The sequence below is a fragment of the Pangasianodon hypophthalmus genome, chromosome 24 (genome assembly GCF_027358585.1).
Source record: "Pangasianodon hypophthalmus isolate fPanHyp1 chromosome 24, fPanHyp1.pri, whole genome shotgun sequence".
Classification (NCBI taxonomy): domain Eukaryota; kingdom Metazoa; phylum Chordata; class Actinopteri; order Siluriformes; family Pangasiidae; genus Pangasianodon; species Pangasianodon hypophthalmus.
Window position 1 is genome coordinate 5291010 of NC_069733.1, and position 28000 is coordinate 5319009.

Here is a 28000-nt window from a genome sequence, read left to right on the forward strand (position 1 = left end):
AAAAGTAGTACGAACCAAGATTGTTTATATTCAAATGTATAATTTTATGAATGAGTGTTAAAAAACTAAAATCCTGAAAAACAATATTTATATAGTCAGTATTCATTAAATTTGCACTGATACACTGTTTTCTTTTTAGACCTCTAAATACTAACAATAGTGTGCGCCTTGCTCTCTGGAAACGCCGTTTAGAGAGTTTCAAGGTGATAGGAGCACAGGAAAGCGGTTTTTCTAACCAACGCAATATGCAGGAGCATAAAGTACTATTCAGTGACATTTTTCACATGTTTTTGATAAAATGAAGTACGAACTAGGATTGTTTACATTAAAATGACTTCCAAAGACATTTTTCTATTGGTTTTGATCATAAGTAGTACTAACTAAGATTGTTTACATTCAAATGTATAATTTTAGAATAAAGTGTTAAAAAACTAAAATCCTGCAAAACAATCTTTATATAGTCAGTATTCATGAAATTTGCACTGACACACTGTTTTCTTGTTAGTCCTCTAAGTACTAACAATTGCGTTTGCCTTGCTCTCTGAAAACGCCGTTTAGAGAGTTTCAAGGTGATAGGAGCACAGGAAAGCGGTTTTTCTAACCAACGCAATATGCAGCAGCATAAAGTACTATTGGGTTACATTTTTCACGTTTTTGATAAAAATTAGTACGAACTAGGATTGTTTACATTAAAATGACTTCCAATGACATTTTTCTCTTGGTTTTGATCATAAGTAGTACTAACTAAGATTGTTTACATTCAAATGCATAATTTTAGAATAAAGTGTTAAAAAACTAAAATCCTGCAAAACAATCTTCATATAGTCAGTATTCATGAAATTTGCACTGATACACTGTTTTCTTGTTAGTCCTCTAAGTACTAACAATAGCGTTTGCCTTGCTCTCTGAAAACGCCGTTTAGAGAGTTTCAAGGTGATAGGAGCACAGGAAAGCGGTTTTTCTAGCCAACGCAATATGCAGCAGCATAAAGTACTATTCGGTTACATTTTTCACGTTTTTGATAAAAATTAGTACGAACCAATATTGTTTATATTGAAATGTATAATTTTATAATAAAGTGTTAAAAACCAAATGTCCTGCAAACCAATCTTGAGATAGTCATTATTCGTGAAATTTTCACTGATACACTGTTTTCTTTTTTATACCTCTTCAGACAGCAAAACACACGCTATTGTTAGTACTTACTAACGCAATATGCAGGAGCATAAAGTAGCATTCAGTGAAATTTTTCACGTTTATCCTAAAAAAAGTAGTACGATATATAATCATATATCGTACTACTTTTTTTAGGATAAACGTGAAAAATTTCACTGAATGCTACTTTAAAACATTAAATTTTAACATTACAATGTGCAATTGGATAATGAAGTGTTAAAAGATTAAAATCCTGCAAACCAATCTTTAGAACGTCAGCATTCATGAAATTTGCACTGATACACTGTTTTCTTATTATACCTCTAACGTAGTAACATACTTGTGCGCTTCGCTCTCTGAAAACGCTAGAGTGTTTCAAGGCGATAGGAGCACGGAAAAGCGTTTTTTTCTAACAAACGAAAGTATGCACGTACATGAAATGGTATTCAATGATTTTTCACATGTTTATGATAAAAAGTAATACGAAATATGATTTTTACATTAAAAAGTATAATTGGACTTATAAGTGTTAAAAGATTAAAGTTGTGCAAAACAATCTTTAGAAAGTCATTATTCATTGAATATGCACTGAAAAGCGGTTTTTCTAACCAACGAATGTATGCATGTGCATGAAATAGTATTCAGTGATATTTTCCACGTGTTGAAGACAAATTAGTACGGAATATGATTGTTTATTTCAAGATATTTCACAGATTTCCTCAAGAAAGTTGGGATTTAGTTCAAGAGAAGTTATCTCTGCTTTAGTGTGCAGCCTGAATGACTGAGGGACAGATCTAATTAACTGATGAGCCCGCAACAGAAATAGATGGACATATCTTTGATTAGTTTGCAAAATCAGGTATCCTGATTTACTGTACTAGTAAAAATATTAAGGAAAACAGGGATTTTGAGGAGATATAACTAGCAGGCATTAGCCACCAAGAAGCCTACAGTAAATGTTTGGCAGAATGTCATGATCATTTTGAAATCATTTCAAAAACAGTGCATTTAAACTTATCTGTTCTCATTTACTAATGTATTGATTATCATCTGATTGAAAAGAAAAAATAATGCAAGCTGTCCTTTTATTTTATGATGTATTGTAGATTTGCATGTTCAGCTGGTCACTGATGAATCATCATCTTCAGTAGTGCCCACCAATCCACTGTCCCCAGTTTCATCAAATTCATCAGCTTCTACAGATATCCTGGAATCAGTGAGAAGGAAAAGGAGTCCAACAGGGTTGATGGAGCAAGATTAAGCAAGACAGGTAAACTTTGTGTATATATATTGACATGCTTAAATAAATTAAACTATGGCAAATATTGATTTTGTTCTCCTGAAATTACCTTGGTTTTAGGTGGTTTTAGAAGTTGTGTTTTCTTTCTTTAGCAGGGTCAAAAAACTGTTTTTCTGACTCCATGTTACTATGCTGTACTATCCCAGCAGATGGTTGCTACTGTTCTGAAGGCTTATCCACAGAGTGAAGAAATCTTCATGGAATATGATAAAACAGATACAAAATGGAAACTGATGGTTAACAGTCTGGTGGAAGATATGATAGACTCACATGGGCAAGAATTCATAAAAATCTGCCCTTAAATATTATTTAAAACCTAAACCTGTCTAAAATGATTATGGATTCAAGCACTGACAATTGCTTGTAATGCTTATAACGTTTTTTAAAGGTTATTCCACCATCAAGTGTACAAACTAATTATGCATTGGGAATCATGACACTTTTTCTATATTTACAAGATCCATACTCAAAAAAATGGATATTTGAGTTTTTATTAATTCTTTCTCAATCATTAGTGCAGAATAGATTTTCTAACAGTTTTCAGTCTTTTTTCTATTTTGTCTTGTCATGTTTTTGCAAAATGTGTGTATAAATTGATATTATTTGTAGGTAACTTGGGTTCTGAATCATTAATATTTAACAAGTGTGTGTTTTACGGTGTGATACAGGAACACTACTATGGCCCTCAGTGTAACACAGGCTATCTTGCATGGAGGATGAAGACAGTACAATGAAACACATCAGTTTTCTCCCAGTGCCATTCTCGGCTTATTCATCTGCATAGCCAAAAGAGCCATTGAAAAGCTCTTCGGTGAAGAATGCATTATCTACAATTATCTACATTATCTACAATTATTCACTCAGCTGATAAAGCCATGGTCAAAGGACAAATGAGAGCAACCTTTGAGCGTAGTTAGAAGCTGGTTCATGATGAGGATGCTTCACTTTCAATCGTGGATGTCTTTGATTATTTCTAAGATGTGCCTAGATTGGTGAGAAAACATTAGATTTTTGATCCTTCTAAATTGCTTTTAGGTACACATTAGGCACACCTGTCTAATGTGTACCTAAAAGCAATCTATATATTGAAATATGTGAGAATTCTGTGTGTTGGTCTTTAAAGATTGACCAGGATTTCTCCAAGATGTTTGGAGATGAGATGTCTGGAAAATGCCTGGAAAAATGGCCTACATATTTCAAGCCCAAAGTCATTGCTGACTACAGGACTCTCCCCCCAAATGCATATGTTGAGGAGCTAGTTTCTCCTGAAACCAATTGTTCAGACTTGTGTAAGAAAATCAAGCACAGTTTTGTTCAATTAAACAATCCTTTTTCAGCCTGTAGAATACATCCTTGGTGAGAGGTTGGATATGAGCTATGATGTCGCCGCAGATGGCTGCCTTGGTGTGTTGGGTCGCTTTGTTTTGTCTTGTTTTCTTTGTTAAAACAGTTTTTTGTGATGATCCCAGGAGCTCATTCATCAGAGAAGAGCTCATCAACTAATCAATGAGGAACTGAAGTCCATATGGATTTATTTCCCACCTTCTTCTACACATCCACAGATTTACTGGACATTCTGGTCGAAGAGGCCCTGACCTGTGCACATGCAGTGAAACACCGGAGGATGGGGGAACGTGCAGGTGCGCTTGTGCGCCTCCACCGAAGCGGATATCGCACATCGTTACCGGGAATATTTCTCTCCAACCTGCGTTCACTGTGTAACAAACTGAGCGAAAAGCAGTAGTCAGCTGTAGCAGCCAGACGATGGGGGGGTGGGAATGAGACAGGAAGAGCTGTTCTTGTTGACCTCCACTGCAGGATTACTGTCTAAGGGAAACAACAACCACTGCGTACCAACGATGGCCTCTCCACAGATGTGCACCTCAACGGCCCCCTGCCCCTCCTCCCCCACCACAAAAACGACTCTCCTAAAGAGAACGAGATGTTAACAGAGTCTTCAAGAGACAGAACCCATGCAAAGGAGCCGGACTCTGTGTCTCCATTCACCCTGAACTACTGTGCTGATCAGCTGTCTCCAGTGTTTACAGACATCTTTAACACCTCACTGGAGATATCCCATGTGCCAGCCTGCTTCAAGACTTCCACCATCATCCCTGTCTGCAAACAACCCAGAATCACAGGACTACAGACCTGTTGCGCTGACATCTGTGGTAATGAAGTCATTTGAGCACCTCATGCTGTCCCACCTCAAATTCATCACAAACCCTCTCCTGGACCCCCTGCAAATTGCATACAGAGCCAACAGGTCTGATGATGATTCAGTTAACATGGCCCTCCTGATAGATTTTCCACGGTTCACTTAGAATCAGGAAGAAGTCTGTGTTTGCGCTGCTGCCACAACCTCTGTGCCGGCCAGGGAAGAGAGTGCCAAAGAAACATACAAATCAGTGTTTGAGTAGCAAAGCTCTTCAAAGTTTACTGAAGCAGACATGGAATATTTATAGTTATCTATATGCAATATCTGCAGAAACAAAGGCGTGAGATAAAGGAGTCAGCAGAGAACAGAAATGGCGGTTGACATGTTTCACAGAGTGTACGTACTCTAAGCATGTTTATTAAAATAAAACAGAAAGAGGACAAAAGATATCGCGAGGTCAGCACAGAGCGTGCCGACATATATTCATAAAATATTATTGCCCTCGTAGGTCCCTATGGTATCTGTCCATGCTCCTAAGGAGCAAACGGTCTCATAAAACAGTCTCACTGATCACTGGGCCATCCCACAGCCCCAACCGCAAACGACAGTCATCTTTTAAGGTCACGTATCCTAGAGGTCAGAGGGTAGTCATGCCCAGCAATAAGCAAGACCTATTTCATCACGTCAAATGGAACTGGATCGCCTAAGACAAGCAGAAATACACTGAAAGATACACGGTGACAACAAAAATGTCAAAATGACTATCACAATTGGTATAACGGAATGCAAAATCCAGCAGGCCCAACTGCCACAAAAAGAGGAGAACCATGCAAACCATGAATCACCAGACGGCGGTGGAGTGACTATAGCTTCTCTCACATGGTGAATGATATCGGTGACATTGTGATACGCTCTGCAGTTTGGAGATCTAATACAAGCCTATTCTGAACAACAACGTCTCTAATAGCCTTCAGTTCCTCATTGATTAGTTTCAGAGCCTGATCAGTGTCATTGGCTAGAGATAACAGCATATAAGTTAGGCCGTTTATTTTATTCAAGGCTACTGTGGTTCCTCTGCCGAGGAATAGTGACCAGCCAATGTTAGCCCCTGGAGTAGTCCAGGGGTCGCCTAGGGTATATCCAGGGTATAAAGTGTAAGGGGACGCTGCGCTTAAGGCGGTGCTGAGAAAAAGGAGAACAAGGGTTAGTGGTGTGCCATGGGCTGCGTGTATGAACAGAAACACTAGAGACAATAAAGGAAGGATAACAGCACCTAGTCCAGTTCCAGTGGTGAGGTATAGACATGAGGTATAGGCCTTATTGCCGCATACCCACAAGACGGTATTGGTTGAGGGCATAAAACTTAAGGGACATTTATTAAATCGTGTGAGAAGCCCGAAGCGCCGAAGGAGGAAAACACTTATCATTAATAAAGCAGGATGGGTCTGAGCCCCCGGGGCTATCATGTCCACTGAGTTTTGCACTCAGAGTTGCCCAGGATTAACTGGTTTCTACGCGGATATGCGTCGCCCCAGCCTTTCGGGGACAACGAATACCTGAGAATTGTCCAATAACACTTCAGGGAGAGGGGTGCAATTTCCCCCAGGGAGACCATGACATGCATTCAGGCCGAAGTTACAGCCAGGCACTTGTTATGTCATGTTATGACCTGAGCGAAAAGCAGTAGTCAGCTGTAGCAGCCAGACGATGGGGGGGTGGGAATGAGACAGGAAGAGCTGTTCTTGTTGACCTCCACTGCAGGATTACTGTCTAAGGGAAACAACAACCACTGCGTACCAACGATGGCAGGTCCAACACAATGCATTATGAACGTCAGATAAATTGCGAGGGATTTCTAAAGAAAAGGCGCAAGACAAATTTCCACCACACTGCTGCTGAGGTGTAAGACTGGAGCATAACAGGAGCATAAGGCCCCTACTAAGAGTACAATGAACGAGTTTGCTGAATTACTTATTTTCTTAAGCAAAGGCTGGGTTACTTTACCAGGATTACAACATGGAACGAATAAAGAGTCTACAAATCCAGCGTCTAGGAACGTTAGCTTTTCTGGTTCTTGTCAGATTATCAGTCAAAGCTAATACTAATAAGTTTGCTATATGTGTATGTGAAAAGGTGAGATGAGATGAGAGATGAGGCCCCCTAAGGGCTGCTTTATTGCGGATGTTCTCCTGTCTTAAATGTCACTGGAACAGGGCACCGTTTCAACCTGCTGTCGTGGATCCACTGGGGTTGCGAGGCAGTGAGTACGGCGGTGCATGGGACAGCTACCACTCTAGGTGGGAGGGCCAAAGGCTGCTTCCCCCACTTTCCTGGGATTGAGATTTTTTACAAATACAGCATCACCTGGGAGAAAAGGGTGAGTCAGCTTATGTGTTGGTAGAAGGAGAGAGGCAGAGACATTACCATGCACACTGTTCAATTTCTCAATCACTGCTTGAGTGTAATCACCTACGATCACCTCCAGGTTGCCTGAAAAGGAAACACCAGGATTACCTTTAGTCCAAGTGGTTGGAAATGGCTGGCCCATAATTATCTGAAAGGGAGATAGTTGTGATTTTGGATGCGGTGTCACGCGAATCTCGCAAAGAACTGAGCGCAGGAGATCCACCCAGTTTCGGACGTTTGTTTGTAATAACGCTTTGGTGAGTCCGTATTTAATTTATTAATGTATCATGAATTTTACGGTTCTATTCTTTCTTTGTACTATTCCTGAGGATGGTAGAGAATGTGAAAGTTCCAGTCAGTGTTGAGATATTTACAGAGTTTCTGAGACACTCTGGATGTGAAAGATGTACTGTTATCGATTGTGGGATACCATACCCAGGCATGATTTCCTTTGCCAAGATTTTAACAACAGTTCTCGCATTCCCTTTTGATCAGGGGAAGGATTCACCCCATTTTGAGGACTTATCAACAATAACCCGTAGATATTTTTGATTTCTTACAGATGGCATGTGTGTGAAGTCAATCTGTAATCACCCCCCTTCGTGCGACATGTGAAATGCCATGAAAATGCTGCACGAGAGCAAGACAGAGAGAGCAAAGCAATGTGGCCTTGAGGGGAACGAATGAGTCTGTCCTCATCTGAAGGCGAGCAGTTCTCAGATGACCGAAAAGAAAGATCCGGTTTGGTAGCCTGTGTTTGTAAAAAGAAATCTAATGGAGTCAAAATGTGGGTAAACACAGAAAACTGTATTGGCTGTATTGTGCACAAAATGCGAGTGCGTGCCCTCTTTGGCTGCCCATTTAGCTACTTCATCGGCTAGGGAGTTACCGAGTTGCCATTTCAGAATCTCCTGGGTCGTGACCCTTGACCTTAACAATAGCTAGACGTTTAAGTAACACTGAGGCCTCTAAAAGGTCAGAAAACAGCATGGCGTGTGAAATGGACATACCATCAGCAGCCTTAAAGCGGCGTGCCGGCCAAATCTTACCAAAATCGTGAGCTACACCGGCGACATTTCACGAGTCATTATAAATAGTTACCACTTGATCTTTAACCAAAGAGCATGCCCTTGTCAGAGCGCCAAGTTCAGCAGCTTGAGCTTTGTGTACAACATTAGGCAAAGAGCAGAATGCATAACCACATAAAGTGTTATTGTCATTGGGTTTAGAACATGAGCCATCTACAAATATGTGGACACCGCCCTCCAATGGGTGTTGCGAAAGATCTGTGCGCAGAGACGAGGATTCTGAAATCTCAGTAAGGCAGTCATGCTCCCAACAGCCATCGGTGGCCCGTTCCTCTGAACAGGAGTGAACGAGACGATGGAGCAGAACACCAGGGCTATTTTGGGCTGTTACTGGTTTAATAGCAAGATTCTGTGTGGCACAGAGGATGGCTTCGTAACCTGAGCGACATCGTGCACTCATATGCTATGTCTGAATGTTATTAAGAATGGTGACTACCTGATGCAGTGCATGCAGTGTGAGTGGGTGCGATAGGACATCTCCTTCAGCATCTGAGACCAGTAGAGCAGAGGCAGCAACTGAACGCAAACATGCGGGCATACCTTGGGACACAGGGTCGAGAGATTTAGAAAGGTAGGTACTGGATGATAACCACCGCCGTGCTCCTGGGCCAAGACTCCCGCGGCTGTGCCCATGTCCTCTGTGACATAGAGATGAAACGGAGCGTTGTAGTCAGGTACAGAGCTCAAAGATTGTTTGCCACAAAAGTTAATCATTTCCTTAGTCCATTCAATATCATTAGGCATGTCTTGGCGCAACACCTTGTTGTGATGTGAGCAGTCAGGTACGTACTGGTGGCAGTAATTAGAAGTCCTAGAAAACTGAGCATACTTTCTTTGTTTTTGGCGAACTGGAAAGAATTGGAGTTTAGAGAGCGAGGCCTTGAAACCACACTGGGCCAGGTATGTGAGGAGGAAAAGGGAGCCTCTTCTACAGCAATCTGCGTCTTTCCCCAAAAGCAGAATGTCGTCTGCATATTGCAGGAGAGAACAGCCCTCTGGCAGGACGAGTGACGACAATGAGGAATGCACCATGGATGAGAACACAGCCGGTGAATCGATGAACCCTTGAGGTAGGCGTGTCCAGGTGTATTGATGTTGTTTGAACGTAAAGGCAAAGATTGGCTGCATCTGCTCACTGACAGGGATACTGAAAAAGGCACTGCAGAGGTCAACAACAGTAAAATGGTCATGGTTATGTGAATTGGCCAATAATATAGATGAGACATCAGGGACATTTGGGCTAATGGGTATCACTAGATCATTAATGTGGCGCAAAACTTGCGTAAAGCGGCCAGCTCTTACAGTTTTTTCCAGTCTGTGTATCAATTTTCCATTTTTCCCTCTCTTTCTCAAGGTACTTTCTTCTCTCTGGGTCAGCATCATGCCATTCCCTATATCTCCTTGCTATCTCAGCTCCACTTAGACTCATTCCTGGAAAAAAAATTATATTTCAAAACAATTCAAAACTTTCCCTTACAAACTGCTGTATCCCCCCTTTAATTGGTGGTCCAGCTAAACTAGGCTTGCCTACTCCAATTCATTTACATTGTTAGGGCTGTATTTTTTTTCAAACAGTCAACGAAATCCATTATATGGACAATATTATATTGGACAAATATAGACAATTTATAAGGACAATATTATCCTTTATATGGTCTGATACAGACATTGTATCTGATACAGGACTGATACAGACATTGCCAAAAAGTTTATCTCTCATGTATAGCATCTACTGGTGTAATATGTGTGTTATAACTGTTGCGATATGTGAAAAAAATGATCAAAATGCGTCAAAAACAATGCACATGTCCACCCTGTCACCAAGCCTTCCATGACAGGGTGGACACGTCCATTGTTTTTGACACATTTTGATCATTTTTTTCACATATCACAACAGTTATAACATAATGACAGGGTGGACATTTTTGGCTACAGTTAGCATTTAATGAACACATGGTGTACCTGCAGCTAGCAAAGTGATTCACTGTTAAAGCTGACTGTACTCTGTTTAAAACATATATTTTCAATTTCTGAAAGGTTTTTATATTAATTAATATTTCACTATGACAGGGTGGACATGTTAAGCTTGACATCATTCAACTACAAACACAATATGAGGACAATTAGGAAATATAAATGTAAATACTTACTGTGTGTGTAGCAGGTGTTTTAACCTCCACTGAAAAAGGCAAAATGGGGGCGGGGATGTCACTGAGCACATCAGAGGTATTTCTTAAAGGGGCATTCACCACATTACGACAGGGTGGACCGCAATTTCAGGGACATGTGCAAAATAATAATATTATTATGAAAACAGAATATAAATGATCAAAATGACTTGTTTTATCAAATAACTTGTTGAGGACAATAAGAACATTCAGAAAGTATTTTGATTTTATGTCATTTATCTGCTTTTTACACTCACTGAAGTTAGCTGAGCAGTGTGTGGGACATGCCAAAATCACTTATCATTGTACTTGTATGTGTGTAAATGTTTGGCCATTTATATTAAAACCTCAGAATTTCATTATTTTGCATTATGTTCATGATGACTGAGTGATCCTGGTGAGGACACCAAAGGCATTTTATAGTGATATTAGGTTTCTTTACTGGGTTGACAGGGGTGTTGTAGGGGGTTTAATAACACCCTGCTCGAGTAGTGAGCCAATGACAGTTTGAATACCCTCCTCCTTCTCCACAGAAAGAGGATATTGTTTACAATATGCAGGGGTTGATTAATGAAGGTTAGCAACATACGGTGGTACCTGTACATGGCCTACTTCGTCAAGGGACAACATAGGGTTCCTTCACTCTGTGGGCAGCCCTAGTGCTGTTGTTGAAAATGCCACTGGGGAGGAGTGCTAACTTGAGAGCTCTGTGCCTCTCCTTGTGTGTTTGTGTGAGTTAGATTTCTAGTCACACCATTTTTTTCACATTGTTTCTATCTGCACTCCTTTTCCCAGTGACCAGGAATGTTACAGTAACAACACTTACCAGGCTTCTTGCCTGGGCAGGGGTGCTGGTGTTGCTGACCATTAGGGATGAAAGCCAACATGGGTTTGGTATTTTTGTGAGCATTATCAAATGCACCAACTGATTCTAGTTCCCTGACTCTAGTTGCAAATGCAGCAATTGTCATAGTTTGCAAATTCTGTGTGGTGACTCTAATGAGCTGTGCAATATTACGGTGCATGGTGCATCACGGTATTGATGAACAGCTGCGAGTATTTGTTAGAAATGGGTAGACGCGAACTGCCCTGCCATTCTTCCCTAAAACGAATCACAAAGGCACTAGGGGTCTCATTACGCCACTGTTTAGCACTGGCTGCATGCAAGATGTCTTGTTGACTCTGTGTTCTTTCATTTAGGAATTTTAAAAGATCATCAGAAAACTTGAGCAAATGATCGTGCGTGCAACAATCATAGATTGTGTTATATCCCTTAAAATTCAAAGTTGGAATTTTGTCGATTAATAATTCTTCAGTAACATCATTTGTGAGCATCTTTAGGAGGATGCAACGGAAATCATTTAACGCAACGGGCCATTTAGTTGGGCATAACGTGCGTGTTGCGTTATCCACAAAACGGCCAGGATTGCTGCAAGGAGGCAGAGTACCACAGATGGCTCAAATTCCATCATACTTGGGGCTGGGAAATGGTGAAAGATTTGCCGACCTGTACGACAGGGGTGGCTGCATTAAGCTCAGAAGGGCTAGGTTGAGACTCTTCCTCCAAGGCGGTTGCACCTTGAGGCAGAGGAGTGTCTTTGACGACTACAGAGATGCTTCCTGATTTAGGCGGAGCATAAGGCGACGGTGTCTGGGAGAGGTCGGTGTGATGGCAGGACAGGTTAAAACTACTTTTCTGTTAAGTTTTGAACCAATGGACTTTTTAGTTTATTTTTAGATTTTTGTTGTATTTTTTCCCAAATTGGTCTCATTTTGAGCCATTTCTTTAATGCATCGGTCATATAATTAGAGTCCCACTGAGGGTCGCCAAATCCATCGCAGACGAGAACTATAGCTGAGTTCTATAGTTCTATAGTCATCGTCTTCAAAAGACCCTTCTCTAGGATAGGGATGGCATTGTTTCTCTCCCTCGGTCTCTCCTGCAAAATTATCAATGATAGTTTGGACAAAAATACCATAACCACGATTATACATCCAATCATTGGGAGTTTGTTTAGACAAAGACAGTTAAGTTAGGTCGGAGGAGCTTGGGCAAAGCGAACTGTAGACTATGTAGGTGCGCACAGCCTCCCGACAAAGCGGGGATAACCCTTTGACTACACCTTAGCGAGGATCACAATCAACTCCTTTCAGTTATTTCATACACAATTCATGTGCCAATAATTCTAAACAGAATGACCCTGACAGATTCACTGCAGGTTAAGCTTATGAAATGCGTGTAATCCTAACTCAGATAACATGAGATAAACACATGGAGCTACCTCCATGTAACCAGGAGGAGGTAAGAAGGTAACAAAAAAAACTTACCTTCTTACCTCCTCCTGGTTATCCCTGATGAGCCCCCAGAGAGCTGACAGATTTTCCTTAGAATCAGGACGAAGTCTGTGTTCACACTGCTGCCTCAACCTCTGTACCGACTGGGGAAGAGACTGCCAAAGAAACACACAATGTCAGTGCTTGAGTAGCAAAGCTCTTCAAAGTTTTCTGAGGCAGACTGGGAGTATTTATAGTTGTCTATATGCAATATCTGCAGAAACAAAGGCGTCAGACAAAGGCGTCAACACAGAACAGAAGTGGCGGTTGACATGTTTAATGGAGTGTACGTACCCTTAACCTTTTTTTTTTTTTAGATCGAAACAGAAGAAGAACAAAAGATCAGCACAGAGCATACTGACATATATTCATAATATATCACCACCACTTCATCCTCCAACTCCTGGACTCCTCAGGAACCTATGTCAGGATCCTGTTTGTGGATTTCAGCTCTGCTATCAATACAATCATCCCAGCTCTGCTACAGGACAAGGTCTTCCAGCTAAGTGTGCCTGATTTTACCTGCGGGTGGATCACAGACTTCCCAACTGACAGGAGGCAGCAAGTGAGAGTGGGAAAACATGTCTCTGACTCCTGGACCATCGGTACTTGTTCACCCCAAGGCTGTATTCTTTCTCCTCTTCTCTTCTCCCTGTACACCAACAGCTGCACCTCCAGTCACCAGTCCATTAAACTATTGAAGTTTGCGGATGACACCACTCTCACTGGGCTCATCTCTTAGGGGGATGAATCTGCCTACAATTTCAGTTCTTTCAATTCTGTGAAGAACCCAGCCCCACCCACCCCCATTATCTTGTGTGACTCTCCATTTGGTACTGTTGACTCCTTCCACTTTCTGGGAACCATCATCACCCAGGACCTCAAGTGGGTGCTGAATATCAACTCTCTGATTAAAAAAGCACACCGGCGGATGTACTTCCTGCGGCAGTTAAAGAAGTTCAACCTACCAAAGACAATGATGGTGCACTTCTACACCTCTATTATCGAGTCTATACTCACCTCCTCCATCACCATTTGGTACTCTGCTGCCACTGCCAAGAAAAAAAGCAGACTGCAGCGTGTCATTCGCTTTGCTGAGAAGGTGGCTGGCTGCAATCTGCCACCAATCCAGGACCTGTACACTTCCAGAACCTTGAAGCAGGCAGTTAAGATTGTGGCTGACCCCTCTCACCCTGGACACAAACTTTTCGAGGCACTCCCCTCCAGGAGTCCATCAAGATTAAACCTCATGTCACAAAAACAGTTTCTTTCCATCTGCAACTGGCCTCATCAACAATGTCCAGGAACCACCACGGTCTCTTATCTGCCTCCATGGACATTAACAAAAAACCCCACTTTGCTCTTTCATATGTGTTACATTAACGCACACAAGTCAGTCTGCCATACCGCACCTTCTTACTTCAAACTGTGAGCATTTGCACTGGCCCACTTTTGCACATCCTGCACTAATGTATAGTTAATGTCTCTATTTTTATTTTCCTAATATTTTAATATTTATGCTCATAGTTTTCATAGCTTTATAGTTTCTTTATATTTATGCTTCTTATTTCATAACTTTCTTTTTTCTCTTTTAGTTTCTTGTCTTAATCAAATCCATTTTCAAAAACAAAGAATTAAGGGAGAAGTTTTTGCAAGAACAGCCGAGTAAAAATGATATTGATGGCTCAAATTTCCAAAACCATTGTCTATTCTCACAGCAAAGGTATGCAAATCGATTAATGATAATTTGAAACCACCCATCCTTTAGGATCCTAAACGAGGTGTTCACAAACTTAGCTGTGTGTATTTTTCTTAAAAAAATCTTTCTCCCAAGTGCAACTCTGTGTTAATGAATATGCATCTTGCACTTCTTCTCTACACTGAAGATTTGAAGAAATATGGTTTTTAGTATCTCAATACTAAACCCTCATTGATGAGCTGAAAATTTTAGAAGCTCAAGGAATTCAGCTTCCTTGTTTTGAAAACCCTTTGTTTGGTTCAGTAGTTCAAGTGACAGGAGATAATCTTGCTTTAAATGACTTAACCTATTACTATTACTTTTACTTATACAATTCAGTGGCATTTTCACAAGTTTAGAAAAATTATGTAACTTTTTAAAAATTATGTTTAGAAAGTCATTATTCATCACATATGCACTGATACACTGTTTTCTTAATACCTCTATGTACTAACATTAGAGTGCGCGATGCTCGCTGAAAACGATAGTGGTTTTTCTAACAAATTCAATGACATGTTTCACGTTTCTAATGAAACATAGCACAAAATATGAATGTTTCCAGGCGACAGGAGAACGGAAAAGTGTTTTTTCTAACAAACGAGAATGAAATACAATTCAGTGACATTTTTCACATGTTTATGATAGAAAGTAGTAAGAAATATGATTGTTTCCATTAAATGCATGATTGGATAATTAAGTCTGAAAAGATTAAAATAGTGTAAAATAGTGTCTAGAAATATTCATCAAATATGTGCTGATACACTGTTTTCTTTATAAAGGTTTATGTTTATGTATGTTCTGACATTAGCCTGCGCCTTTTCTCTGAAAACGCGATTTAGAGAGTTTCAAAGCGATAGGAGCACGGGAAAGCAGTTTTTCTGACAAAAGTATGTATGCAGGTTCATGAAATACTATTAAATAAGATAAGAACAAGAAGATAATGTGACTGTTTACATTAAAATACATAATTGGATAATAAAAATGTGAAAAAATAATTTTTAAAAAGTCATTATTCATCCAATATGCACTGCTTTATTAACAAACTTCTATGCTTTATTAACAAACCTCTATGTTCTGGCACGTAAACGATTGAAAACTTCATTAAGAGAGTCTCAAGGTGACAAGAACAAGGGGAAAGTTTTTTTTTTCTTCTCCAAACGCATATATTCATGAGCATGAAAAAATATTCAATACTATGAAATACTATTCAGTGACATGAAGTTAGCTACTTTTTTTTCCCTCGCAACTAATGCGGTAACATGATTTGACCTGGCCTCCATTTTTGTTCAGTTCTTTTTTTCCTTCATATTTTCCTTTATAAGAAGTTACAAAACTAATGCTTTTAAAATGTGCTCAGGAAATGCTGGCCATAATTGAGTTTGGAAGAGCGCAGAAATATGTAAAAAATCTGCAGACAGAACAAAGTTTCAATTATGACAGATTTTGTCAAGAAAGTTATTATTTAGTTCAAGAAAAGTTACATCTTCTTTAGTCTGCAGCCTGAAAGTCTTACTGAAGGACAGATCTAATTACCTGATGAGCCTGGAACAGAAGTAGATGGAGATGTCTTTGATGAGCTTGTAAAATCAGGCGTCCTGACCTTCAAGGTCTCTATTGGAGAGCCAGTATGTATGTACGATATTTTGTAGATTTGCATGTTCAACTAATGTATAGTTAATGTCTCTAACTATACATCATCTTCAGTAGTGCCCACCACCCCACTGTCCGCAGTTTCATCAAATGTGATGATTCTACATCAGATTCTACAGTTATCCTGGAATCAAGGAGAAGGAAGAGGAGTCCAACAGGGTTTATGGATCAAGATGAAGCAAGACAGGTAAACTTTGTGTAAATATATTGACATTCTTAATGAATTAATATTCATTAAGTGAAATAATATTCATTCATTAATATTCATTCATTATAATATTTAAAATATGGTAAATATTGATTTTTTTCTGAAATCATTTTAAATGTTTTTTTTTTCCTCTCCATGCTGTTATGCTGTACTATTCTGGCAGATACTGGCTAATCCAAAGGGTGAAGAAATCTTCATGGAATATGACAAAACCAAAACACTAACAAATGCAAAAACAGAAACTAATGGTTAACATTATGGTGGCAGATATGATAGAGTCACATGAGTAAGAATTCATAAAATCTATACTTAAAAATTATTCAGAACCAAAACCTGTCTAAAATGATTATTGATTCAAGCACTGACAGTTGCTTGTAATGCTTATAAAGTTTTTTTTTTTACCATCAAGTGTACAAACTAATTATGCATTGAGAATCATGACTCTTTTTCCATATCTACAAGATCCATACTCTAAAAATGGATATGAGAGTTTTTATTAATTCTTTCTCAATCATTAGTGCAGAATATATTTTCTAACAGTTTCCAGTCTTTTTTCTATTTTCTATTTTGTCTATATGATGTCATCCTATAATGTTTTTGCAAAATGTGTGTATATATTGATATTATTTGTACATACAAATAATGAACTTAAATAAAGAACTTGGGTTCTGAATTATTAAGATTTATGCATACAGTATTTATGTTTCTTGGAACCAGGAACAGGAAATCTACTATGACTCTCAGGGTAATACAGACTATCTTGCACGGAGGATCAAGACTGTACAGCGAAACACATCAGTTTTCTCCCAGGCCTGCCATTCCAGGCCTATTCATCTGGATAGCCCAAAGAGCCATCGAGAATCTGTTTTAACTGATTTACAATTCTTCAGTGAAGAATGCAGAGAGGCATTATCTACAATGATTCACTCAGCTTAGGAAGCCATGATCAAAGGAAGAATGAGAGCAACTTTTGAGTGTAGACGGAAGCTGGTTCATGATGAGAATATTTCATTTTCAGTCTTGGATATCTTTCTTCATTTCTTAGATGTGCCTGAGTTGGTGAGAAAACATTTGCTTTTTGATGTTTCTAAATCCTTCCTAATGTGAAGCTAAAAGCAATTTGTATATTGAAATATGTGAGAATTCTGTGTGTTCTTTAAAGATTGACCAGGATTTCTCCAAGATGTTTGGAGATGAGATGTCTGGAAAATTCTTCAAGCCCAAAGTCATTGCTGACTACAGGATTCTCCCCCGAATACGTATGTTGAGGAGCTGGTCTCAGCACTTCAGCCTGAACCTGAGAACAGATTTTGTCAGATTTATGACTTAATTTCAGAAATTGTTGTATTCTTGCACATTCTACCACTTTTATTTGTCTAAAGCAAACAGTTTGCCCATAGGATGAGATGGTGAAATGTCATCAATTCTTTTGCTGCTGCATCTTCTCCCCCCAGCGTTAAGAGGGCAGAAAAAGAACAGCAAATATCAATTCAGCTCAAACTGCAAATATCTGTACATAAATCTTGGTTTATGTAATGTAAAATCAATACTTCTGTGGGGAACCATTTCCCCACAGAAGTACTGATTTTACATTACATAAAATCAATTACATAAAATCAATTGTCATTTTCTTTTTGTACATACATTGACTTCTGGAAGCACCTCAACACTATTCATAGATTCTCTGTGGATTAACAAGCCAAGATGTCAACATGCAAGGAGGACATGAGGAGGAAGTTCCTAGTGATTGGCCAGTATGTACAGATACTGTTGACCCTTTACTTTTTCCACTTTCTACACCACAAAGCTCAGTTACTATGTCATCAATGTGCGGTTCAATTGTTTCACACATACAAGCATCAGGTATCCCTGGAAGTATATTTGAAACAATTATTACATTTTGATTAACCCCTACTGAATCTAGAATGGACACAACCTTTGTTCTCAGAGGGTCTTCCAGGTTACCAAAATGAATATTAAAGTCTCCAACAATTAATGCTTTGTCTAAAGAAACAACCAGGTTTGAGATGAAATCTGAAAATTCACAAAGGAATTCAGAATATGGCCCTGGGGGTCTGTAAATAATAATTAGCAGAATCGACTGGGTAGACTTATTTTTTATGGTTACATATGTTCGTATAATGAATTTTAAATGCATTGAATTTATGTCAAGGTTTTTGTGTAACACTTATTTTATCATTATAAATAACTCTGACACCTCCTTCTCTGCCAGTTAGACGAGGCTGATGTATATAACTGTATATGGAAGGACTAGCTTCATTTAATGCTACATACTCATTTGGGTGTGTCCATGTTTCTGTTAAACTCAGTACATTAATAACACAGATCAGTAATAATTTCATTAACAATACGTGCTTTAGATATGAGAGATCTAATGTATAATAGTTCTAGTTTCAAATCAAAGATGCTGGCTGTGCATTCAGTATTATCTAATTTTATGTCAATTAGGTTACTAAAACAAACTTTCCAAGTATTTACTTTTTTGTTTAACTTGGGGAACAGACACAGTCTCAATATAGTGGAACCTGAGTGATGATTCAAAGCAGCTAGCAGACGGTCGGTTTAGCCTGCTTGTTTGCTCCCTGGCCTTGGCTCTGGATTGTCACAGATTAACTAAAAACCTAAGACTATGAGCTTATAACAAATTTACACAATTCACCTTCAGTGTTTTTACATGTTAATGTAAAATGTAAAATGTACAGTGTGCTAATATTAATGTTCGTTCAGTTTTTCCTGCTTAGTTCTTGCATAGTTATCTATGAGTTGTTGAACAGTATAACAAAGTTTTGCTCATTTTTTTTAATTAATGTGTCAAATTAATAAAAGAAATGCTCCTGAAAGTCGTTTCTAGCTTGCAAAGTAAGATTCTTAGAGAAGAATGCTTGTTACTCTCAAAATTGCATTTTCAACATTTAAGTACATATGTTTGTGAGCACATCATGACGTGATGAAAAATCTCTCTGCTCAAGCTAATTTGATGAGAGCTTTCTTACACACACTTTTTTTTTTGTCATTTTCTGTTCAAATTCTACATTTTAGGATAAACAATGTAAGTGTGTTAGAAACATCATCTCAAAATGGCATTTCTGGTCAATTATGCATTTTGTGAAAAGCAATGTTGCTACAAAGCATTTTTGGACAGTGTGTCAGAAATGCTGATTCATAGCAATTCACAACAAGAAACTTTCCCAGTAGCAGCCAAGCCCCTGGCTGGGCAAAGCCCCATGGTGGGCAGAAAAGGTCTTCAATGGGTGAAAATGGCTTGGTGGAAGTATGTTTTTCTTCAAAATAAAAGCATCTGATTCAGTAGGTGGAATTATCTCATTCTTAAAAATGAAAGCCCCAGTCATAAAATACCACAGAGAAAGCACCAATATCTTTTTTTAATGTGTTTTAATAATTACATAATTAAGATAAATAATTAAAGGTTACATAAATGCATAATTTAATAAAAAGGGTAAAAATCATATAAATTAACAATTTGGCTCAAAAGGGGATAACAGTTGTTTTTCATATCTTTCATATCTTTAATAGATTCATAGAACACCAATTCAAAATAAGCCCTACTGCACAGCACAACTGATTACAGACATCACAGCCAAACAAAGTCATTATTTGTGTCATCTAAATGAACAAGCAAAAAATGTAAAAGTATTAGCTAAGAAACCCTTTAAAAAATCTTGTCAAAATACATTAATTAATATTTCTGGGTCAGAATTATAGCCAAAGTATACTTCGATGAAACACCTGTTTTAGATTCTCAGATCTGACATTATAAGGCTAGAAAATGCGCAAAATTTTAAACTGAATGTCTTTTACCTTATTTGGAAGAAAAATGTATTGGACCAGAGATGGAATACAGAAAGCAACTTCCATTTTACATATGCAGGGAAATATTTTTGGACATGTTAATATGAAAATTATTACACCTTTTAGTTAACAAATCAACACCACCAGTAAAATTGTTCTGCTTGAAAAATGTTACATACAATGAACTACTAGAAAGTGAGTAATTTGGGGTGAAATATTTTAACAACATTCATATGTTCCATGTAAGAGATACACAAACCAAAGCAGTTATACATTTGTTCTAAGTACAAAAGCCCCAGTCATAAAACATCATACACCAATCTTTTTGTATATTAGAAATTACAGAAGTTAATACAAAGATTATATTTTTATTATATTTCAACAAATCCAAGATAAACATTCCTTTATCAAGCAATATTTTCTTAAATATATATTAATTCCCATACTGATTACACTAATTATTCCACAATATGCATATGTGGGGAGAGAAATTGTGCTCAAATAACTAACTCCAAATCTCTAAGGTATGCTTGTGAAAACTCCAATAGGAGGTTGAGTCTTTAAAACAAATTTTAAAACACAAGCAAATAAAAATACCCTCTGTATTTTTAAATACACAAAACAATAATGAATTGTCTCCAAACAAATAATGTTTACTCCAATTAATTTTAGAGATTTGGTTAAATGTATCATAATCTCTGAAACCACTGATGCCATCCTCTGAGTAGTTTCCATTTCTTTTTCCCTTTTAACACACACTGGTTTCTTGCTCCATATCAGTTTGTACAAAAGTGAATTTATTACAACATGTCTTTTTGTCAACATAAAGAATTGAAGCTATATAAGCAAGTCTTGAGATCCCTTCAGAATTTGAAACCAACTGAATTGTCAATTGTAGCAATGCCAACATCAATTCACAAGAAATGGTGATTAACTTTGTAGATTTGTAAGATCATACACCAAATTTTGATTGCAACATCTGGTAACTGTTTATAAGACCAATAAATAATTACACTTGGTAGTTTTTTATAGGTTTGTAAAACAGTAACAACAAATAAATTACACCATTAGCTATTTACAATTATACATAGTACCCATCCTGCAGGGACTGCAGATTGAGAGGCAGAGTAGCCCACTGTCTGCGCCTCAGTGACTGTAGGCTGAGGGGCACTGTATCCCTTGCCATAAAGTGTCACTGTTTAGCAAGCTGCAGGTCCCTCACAACTGCCAGGTCCCGAATCAGGGGCAAGGGAAAAGATTGGAAAGTATGATGGAGAGTTGTAACAAAATCTAGTCTGAAACATAATCTCAATTAAAATTTAAGACAGAGCTGTGTGTTTGAATTACCATTGTTGAGAGTCTGACAGTGAAAAACTGATGAAGTAGGAGTCCAATAGAAGGATCAGTCTGGCAACCTGTAAAACTCCTTCATCATTAGAATCATCATTCTTATTTAATAAAATGGCCAGAATGAGAATTATAGTCATAACATTAGAGCTAACACAGAGACACAGCCATCATCAGCTGGAGTGTTAGTAATGACGAACTTTTAGCAGAATGCACGCAAACACACACACACACACACACACACACACACACACACACACAGTATGACAAATTTTAAAAGGTGGGTCACGCAGCTATCATTATATTGAAGTTATTTAGATGTATTAACATACCTTTGCTGTGTCTTTTTAGTGGTAATCCAGGTCAGAGTAGAAAATGGTAAGATCAAACATTTAAAAGGATTACAATGCATACCACGTATAATTCAAATAGCCAGATGTTATATAGAAATATTTGATGATTAGCTAGCTATCCTACGGTCACATTAACTCCAAAATCTGGAGCTATGATAGTCACATTATGTATATCCAATTTTTATGTTACCATTACAGAACACCATTCATGAAATGGATGGATTATGTTTTTGTAAAAGTTAACATTAACACCAATTCATCGTTTGAATCATTACTATAGCTACCTACCTTCTCAATTTTTCCTTGCAAACTGTGATTTCCCCAGTTAGCAAACTTGCCAAGTGAGGACCTCTTCTCCCCAATTGCTTTTTTTTTTTTTTAAAAAAGCTCTTAAGCACATATGTTTGTGAGCATATCATGATGGGCAAATGTTATTACTTTATTTTTTATTTTTTTTACTTTTTTGTCACTTTGTGGTCAAAATCTGCATTTTATGATAAACAATGCTGCTACAAATTATTATTTTTTTCAGCATTTCTTTGCATGTGCCTAAGACTACTGTTAAATGTATATATATATATATATATATATATATATATATATATATATATATATATATATATATATATATATATATATATACATATATATATATATATATATATATATATGTAAGTGAATATCATTAATTATCTCACCCTTGTCAAAGTTGCTCAGATCTTGCTCAGATACGCTTGCCCATTTTTCCTGCTTCCAACAAATCAACTTTGAGAACTGACTGTCAGTTCTTGAAGTCAATTTTTGGAAGCTGGAAAAATTAGGCAAGCGTATCGTATATAAAACAGGAGGTCTTATGGGGTGGGTTCCCAATATGAGAGGGTCATGGGCCCCCAAGGCACACTGATGTGCATGGGGAGCGAAGGCTAGCCCATCTGGTCTGATCCCACAGAAGGGCTACTGTAGCACAAACTGCTGAAAATGTTAACGCTGGCTATGATAGAAAGGTGTCAGAACACACAGTGCATTGTAGCTTCCTGCATATGGGGCTGCGTAGCTGCAGACCAGTCAGAGTGCCCCTGCTGACCCCTGTCCACCACTAAAAGTACCTACAGTGGGCAAGTGAGCATTAGAACTGGACCATGGAGCAATGGAAGAAGATGGCCTGGTCTGATGAATCACATTTTCTTTTACATCATGTGGATGGCTGGGTGCGTGTGCATCGTTTACCTGGGAAAGAGATGGCACCAGGATTCAGTATGGGAAGAAGGCAAGCCGAGGCAGTGTGAGGCAGTGTGATACTCTGGGAAATGATCTGCTAGGAAATCTTGGGTCCTGGCCTTCATGTGGATGTTACTTTGACATGTAACAAATATGTGTGTATACACAAACACACAAACACACACACACACACACACACAAGCTTTGCCCTCAAAACAGCCTCAATTCTTCATGGTATGGATTCCATAATTCCACAAACATTCCTTTGAGATTCTGGTCCATGTTGACATGATTGCATCATCCAATTCCTGCAGATTTTTCAGGTGCACTTTCATGTTGTGAATCTCCTGTTCTACCCCATCCCAAAGGAGTTCAGATCCAGTGATTGGGAAGGCCACTGGAAAACCTTGAACTCATTGTCCTGTGCATGAAACCAGTTTGAGATTACTTTTGCTTTGTGACACGGTGCATTATCATGCTGGAAGTAGCCATTAGAAGATGGGTAAATTGTGGCCATGAACGGATGCACATGGTCAGCAACAATACAGGAATTGGCTGTGGCATTCAATGTAATTGGTATAAATAATTGGTATTAAAGGGCCCAAAGTGTGCCACAAAAACATTCCCCACACCATTACACCACCTCCACCAGCCTGAACCATTGACACAAGGCATTTATTATTTTGTGTTGTTTCATCAGTGTTTCCACATGTTCCTGATTTTGAATAGGTTGTCTGTCATCCATGCACACTAATTAATTCACCTACTGAAAACTCTTCTAATGTCAACCACACTGAGCCCCAGACAAAATGTCTAGTGCAGCTGGTGGTTGGACTCAGAAGCAGGCACTATATAGCATAAAGGTGCACAACACAACTGTGAAGTATATGTTTAGCACTTCATAAATATCGATTTTGTCCAATCTTTGCTGGGCAACTATGAATAAAATAAGAGTATAAATAAATAATGAACAGTAATGATATAAATTAATTTAAACAGTTTCATGCCTGGGTATGAAATCTGCTTGTCTCTGGTGTCTGGGCTTCTGATTTGTCCACCCTTTCTTTTTTTCCTCAATACACATTATATAGGTTTGATTATAGGGAACATTATATAGGTTTGAAAAACTGGGTACAATGATACTTTTTTCATGTCTTTGAAATAGATTAACACAAAAAATTATTTATAATTATAAATAAATTATCAGCTGCTTCCAACCAGTGTCTGTAATAGTTATAAAAATACTGATGCTACTGATGATCTGTTTTAAGAAAGGTTTATTGTGACATAATTTATCACTCTACTAGAGAGCTGCTGTAACAACTATAACAATGACAGTATTTGACAGTGACACGGACACTGCTGTCGTTAAAAAGATAATAAAACACATACACACACACTCTCTCTCTCTCACACACACACACACAAAACCCCCTTGCTTACCCTGCCACCCCCACATAATGTGGTATGTAACCATTATAATCATTTGCTTTAAGTATTGCTACATAATATAACAACAATTATAGTTGTCTATGGCAAAGGTTAATAATCATAGTGGTCTTTGGTAAAGGTTACATACCGCATTGTGACCTTACTATTGTGAGGTTTTATCTGGGTTAAAACTGAATGACAGATACAGCCTTACAATAGTAACGTCACAACATATTAGTCACATTTGTTCTTTTGAACTACACTTTCACTGTGGTTCAGAGCAAAGCAATATGTGACAAATCACAGAACCTCTTCCATCATAAACTTTTATTACTCAACATTTTTATTAATTACTGGGAGTCCATCAGAAATAATTCAAATATATTAACAGATTTGGTATTACAACAATGCTAAATAAACAGAGACAGAAAGAAATAAAAAGTTACATTTATTTGTAAGAACCTGTGTCAAAGAATCAAAAAACCCTAGGTAAGAGCTCCACACTTTACTCTGTACGTATTATCTCTGTACATCCTCCACCAAGGTAACATTCTAATATTGACCTTGAAAAACAGTACAAAAAATGTTCTGTAACATGTTTTGTAAAATAATTTTTAAAAAGCTTATTGCAATGTGCCCTTAGCACCAGTCAGAACAGATCTGTGATTTTCTTTAACCAAAACCCAGCCATCCTAAACCAAAATCAGTTGAGATAAAAGGGCAAAACTGTAGAACTAAAGGTAAACAAATTAAAGCCTTATGTAGTGAAGAATGTAGTAAAGAATAGATACTTGTGCTTTATCTAAAATATATAAATTAACTCATGTTAGATCTTAAGGCAACATTTTGAGGATAATGTGCTTTAGTTTTTGTCACTTTTCTACTGGTCTTAAATAATTTAAATTTCTCCTTGCAGTGGTCATTTTGCATATCTAACAGTTCTTCCAGCAGTGGATCTACATTCCCATCTTTTCTTTAATTGAGTAGCGTTATGCACATCTCTTTTAAAGGTGAGATTGAAACACACCATCCTGATTTTTACTGAACTTTACATTTCTGCATTCAAGTGAAATCTACTGAGCAAGTTACGTAATAATGTAACAAACTTTTATCTCAACAAATTAGACTTGAAGACAGCTAATGTATAAAGAAAGGGTTAGGAAAACACGTTTTATTAGTGTAATTGTCTTTACATAATTTTGCGTTATAACAGACAGATTTATAGACAAGCCCATTTATCCTTTCATCATCGTAGTAATGAAAACCTTTATATCATTTAAAGCCCCTGTCAAAATGATTTCAAATGTCAAAAAAAATTTTGTCAACACTGTGTGGTGACTAGGTGTATTTTGTATAAAAAGAGAATTAAGGTTTATTGGGACATCAGATAAACTGGGACAGTTAATCTAAGCAGCAATTTTTTTCTGGCCTGATAAGTGAAAGTCAAAGCTTATGCTACTCACAGTGGAACTGCTTGATAGTAATAAATGACTTAAATAATGTGACATCATATAAGTGGGTGTGATCAGCATCAAACAGGATGTTGACCCCAAAAAGCTTGAGATAGAAAAAATGACATGAAGCATTGGCTAGTTTTTTAATCATCACTAATTATTTCACATATTTATCAAGCATACATTTTATATGCATAAAATGTGTAAAATAAGTATAAAGTTAGTTCTAATCATGTACACATTGTTATAATTTAATCATTTTCAAGATTACCAAACCATTTCTGCAATTTCATTGTCCTTGACAATGAGAATAAACCTTGAACCCTGAACCGTGTTCAGGTTAATTGAGACAACCTTAAAATAAGTTGAGTGAGGAAAAGTGAAGGCATATAATGGATGCACGAATGATTCCATGAAACACCCCAACCATGTACTGATTAATGTTGGGTGATTTTAGGCACACTAAATGCTGCTTTTATTGGGAATCTTTAGAAGCAAGGGAATAAGGTAGAGTGGAAAGTATAGAATGTTGCTTAGCTTTGTTTACTTAATCTGTTCATAGTCAATTTTAGAAAAGACTAAATTATAATGAAAAAGAATTACATTGAAATCTGATTTACTAATGTCATGAATAAGTTAGCTACAAATAAAAAACTTTTCAAATGTGACATTGAGGATAAAAGGAAAGGCCTAAACCACAAAAATGTGTCTCTTAAATTACCTCATATAATTAAAAATGTTTTTATTCAGTTTTGACAAAAGGGTAAGCCATGCTTCTTTAGAATATGATAAATTTTTCATTCACATGTAGTCAAAATTGAGGATTTCAAAAATGTATCATTTGTTGGGGATTTTGTTTCATAAAAGGCAAGAAAGCTATTTATTAAATATATCTGAATTCAGAAAAGTTACTCTCATCAACAGAGCATGGCACTGCAATATGCAGAAAAAGCAAGCATATCACACCTGGTTTAATAAAATAGATTAAAATGAGATTTCCTGTCCTCTCATTTAACCTCCTTTTATCACACGGTGGCAAGTGGCTTTTTTACCGTTAGGGTCATAGGTTATGCTGGAAAGATCATATTTTTCTGTTTATTGCTTAGTGAGCTTTTATTATATGAACAACATTGTCAGAAACTGCCTTGGCTTTTCAGAGTACTCATGTGCAAATAAGGAGTATTATAAAAATGTGTTAATGTAGACCAGATGTAGACCATGATTACACCAGTCAGCTAATTCTCAATTATTTTCACAGTTAAAACATTTGTCGGGGTAAAGGGGGTGCTGAAGCAGATGGCAAATTCTGATTGGTAATTTGGTAGCACTGACACAACTTGTACCAAATAGTCCTGTCCAACTTGAATCGGACAGTTGAAAAAAGAAAAACTGGGGAAAAGGAAAAAAAAAAAATGATGGTCTTTATTTTGCAGTCAATGCTAAATTAACGAAAGAAGCTATGGATAATTATGAAAATGATTTGACACGGGCTTTAAATAATGTTTTCAAGAGGTTTAACAAAGACGTTAGCTGTCACTTAATGAAGTTTATTACTTTCAGTCTAATAATGTTGATTCAATTCAAATATTATAAATAAGACAAAGTTATAAATGATGTCTAACCTACAAACACCAACCAAAGTTATAAATGATGTCTACCCTACAAACACCAACCCCAAATAATAATAATAAAACAAACCATACAACAACAACAAAAAATTAACAAAGGAAAATAAACAAAATTGAAAAGCATTTTTCAGTAACACCAGATTTTTTTTTATTACAGGCCCAGAGGCCAGCTACTCCTGCATCCACTATATATATATTTTTGCCTTGTTATAAAATCTTTGACTTATAAGCAGAATGGTTTAATTTCAGACAGGACTGTTTTTGATTGCTTTTAATTCCCGAAAATCTACAGGACCAGATATGGATCACTAGTATGTAACTCAGATTTAAAAATATATTTTCTCAGCACTTAATAAAGACAGATAATTAACTTGTTTAATTTGTTAAAACAAAAGCATTAGAGAGAAGAGGGGAAAAGGAATACATGTTTTAAAAACCCTGTTTTACAGAAGGTTGTCCAGCAATTTGAAATCCAGTTTTGATTGACTTCATCCATGGGATATTTACCTGAACTGAAAGGAAATGATTGGAAA

The 28000-nt window shown here is 37.4% G+C and overlaps 1 protein-coding gene and 1 long non-coding RNA gene across 3 annotated transcripts in view; both read right to left on the reverse strand.

Annotated features, from left to right (window-relative positions):
* Positions 1-2169: 2169 nt before the first annotated feature.
* On the reverse strand, positions 2170-3326 carry LOC128317340 (uncharacterized). The gene is made up of 2 exons (XR_008300860.1): positions 2505-3326; positions 2170-2362 (listed from the first exon to the last, which is right to left on the reverse strand). It is a non-coding gene; the product is annotated as an uncharacterized LOC128317340 (long non-coding RNA).
* Positions 3327-24710: 21384 nt separating this feature from the next.
* Positions 24711-28000, reverse strand: part of hip1rb (huntingtin interacting protein 1 related b) — a 79118-nt gene continuing 75828 nt past the window's right edge. For both annotated transcript variants that reach the window (XM_034298907.2, XM_026939549.3), the window contains one exon: positions 24711-27979. In XM_034298907.2, coding sequence (XP_034154798.1) covers positions 27971-27979 — 9 coding nt within the window. In that variant the 3' untranslated portion in view covers positions 24711-27970. The remainder of the gene's footprint in view (positions 27980-28000) is intronic.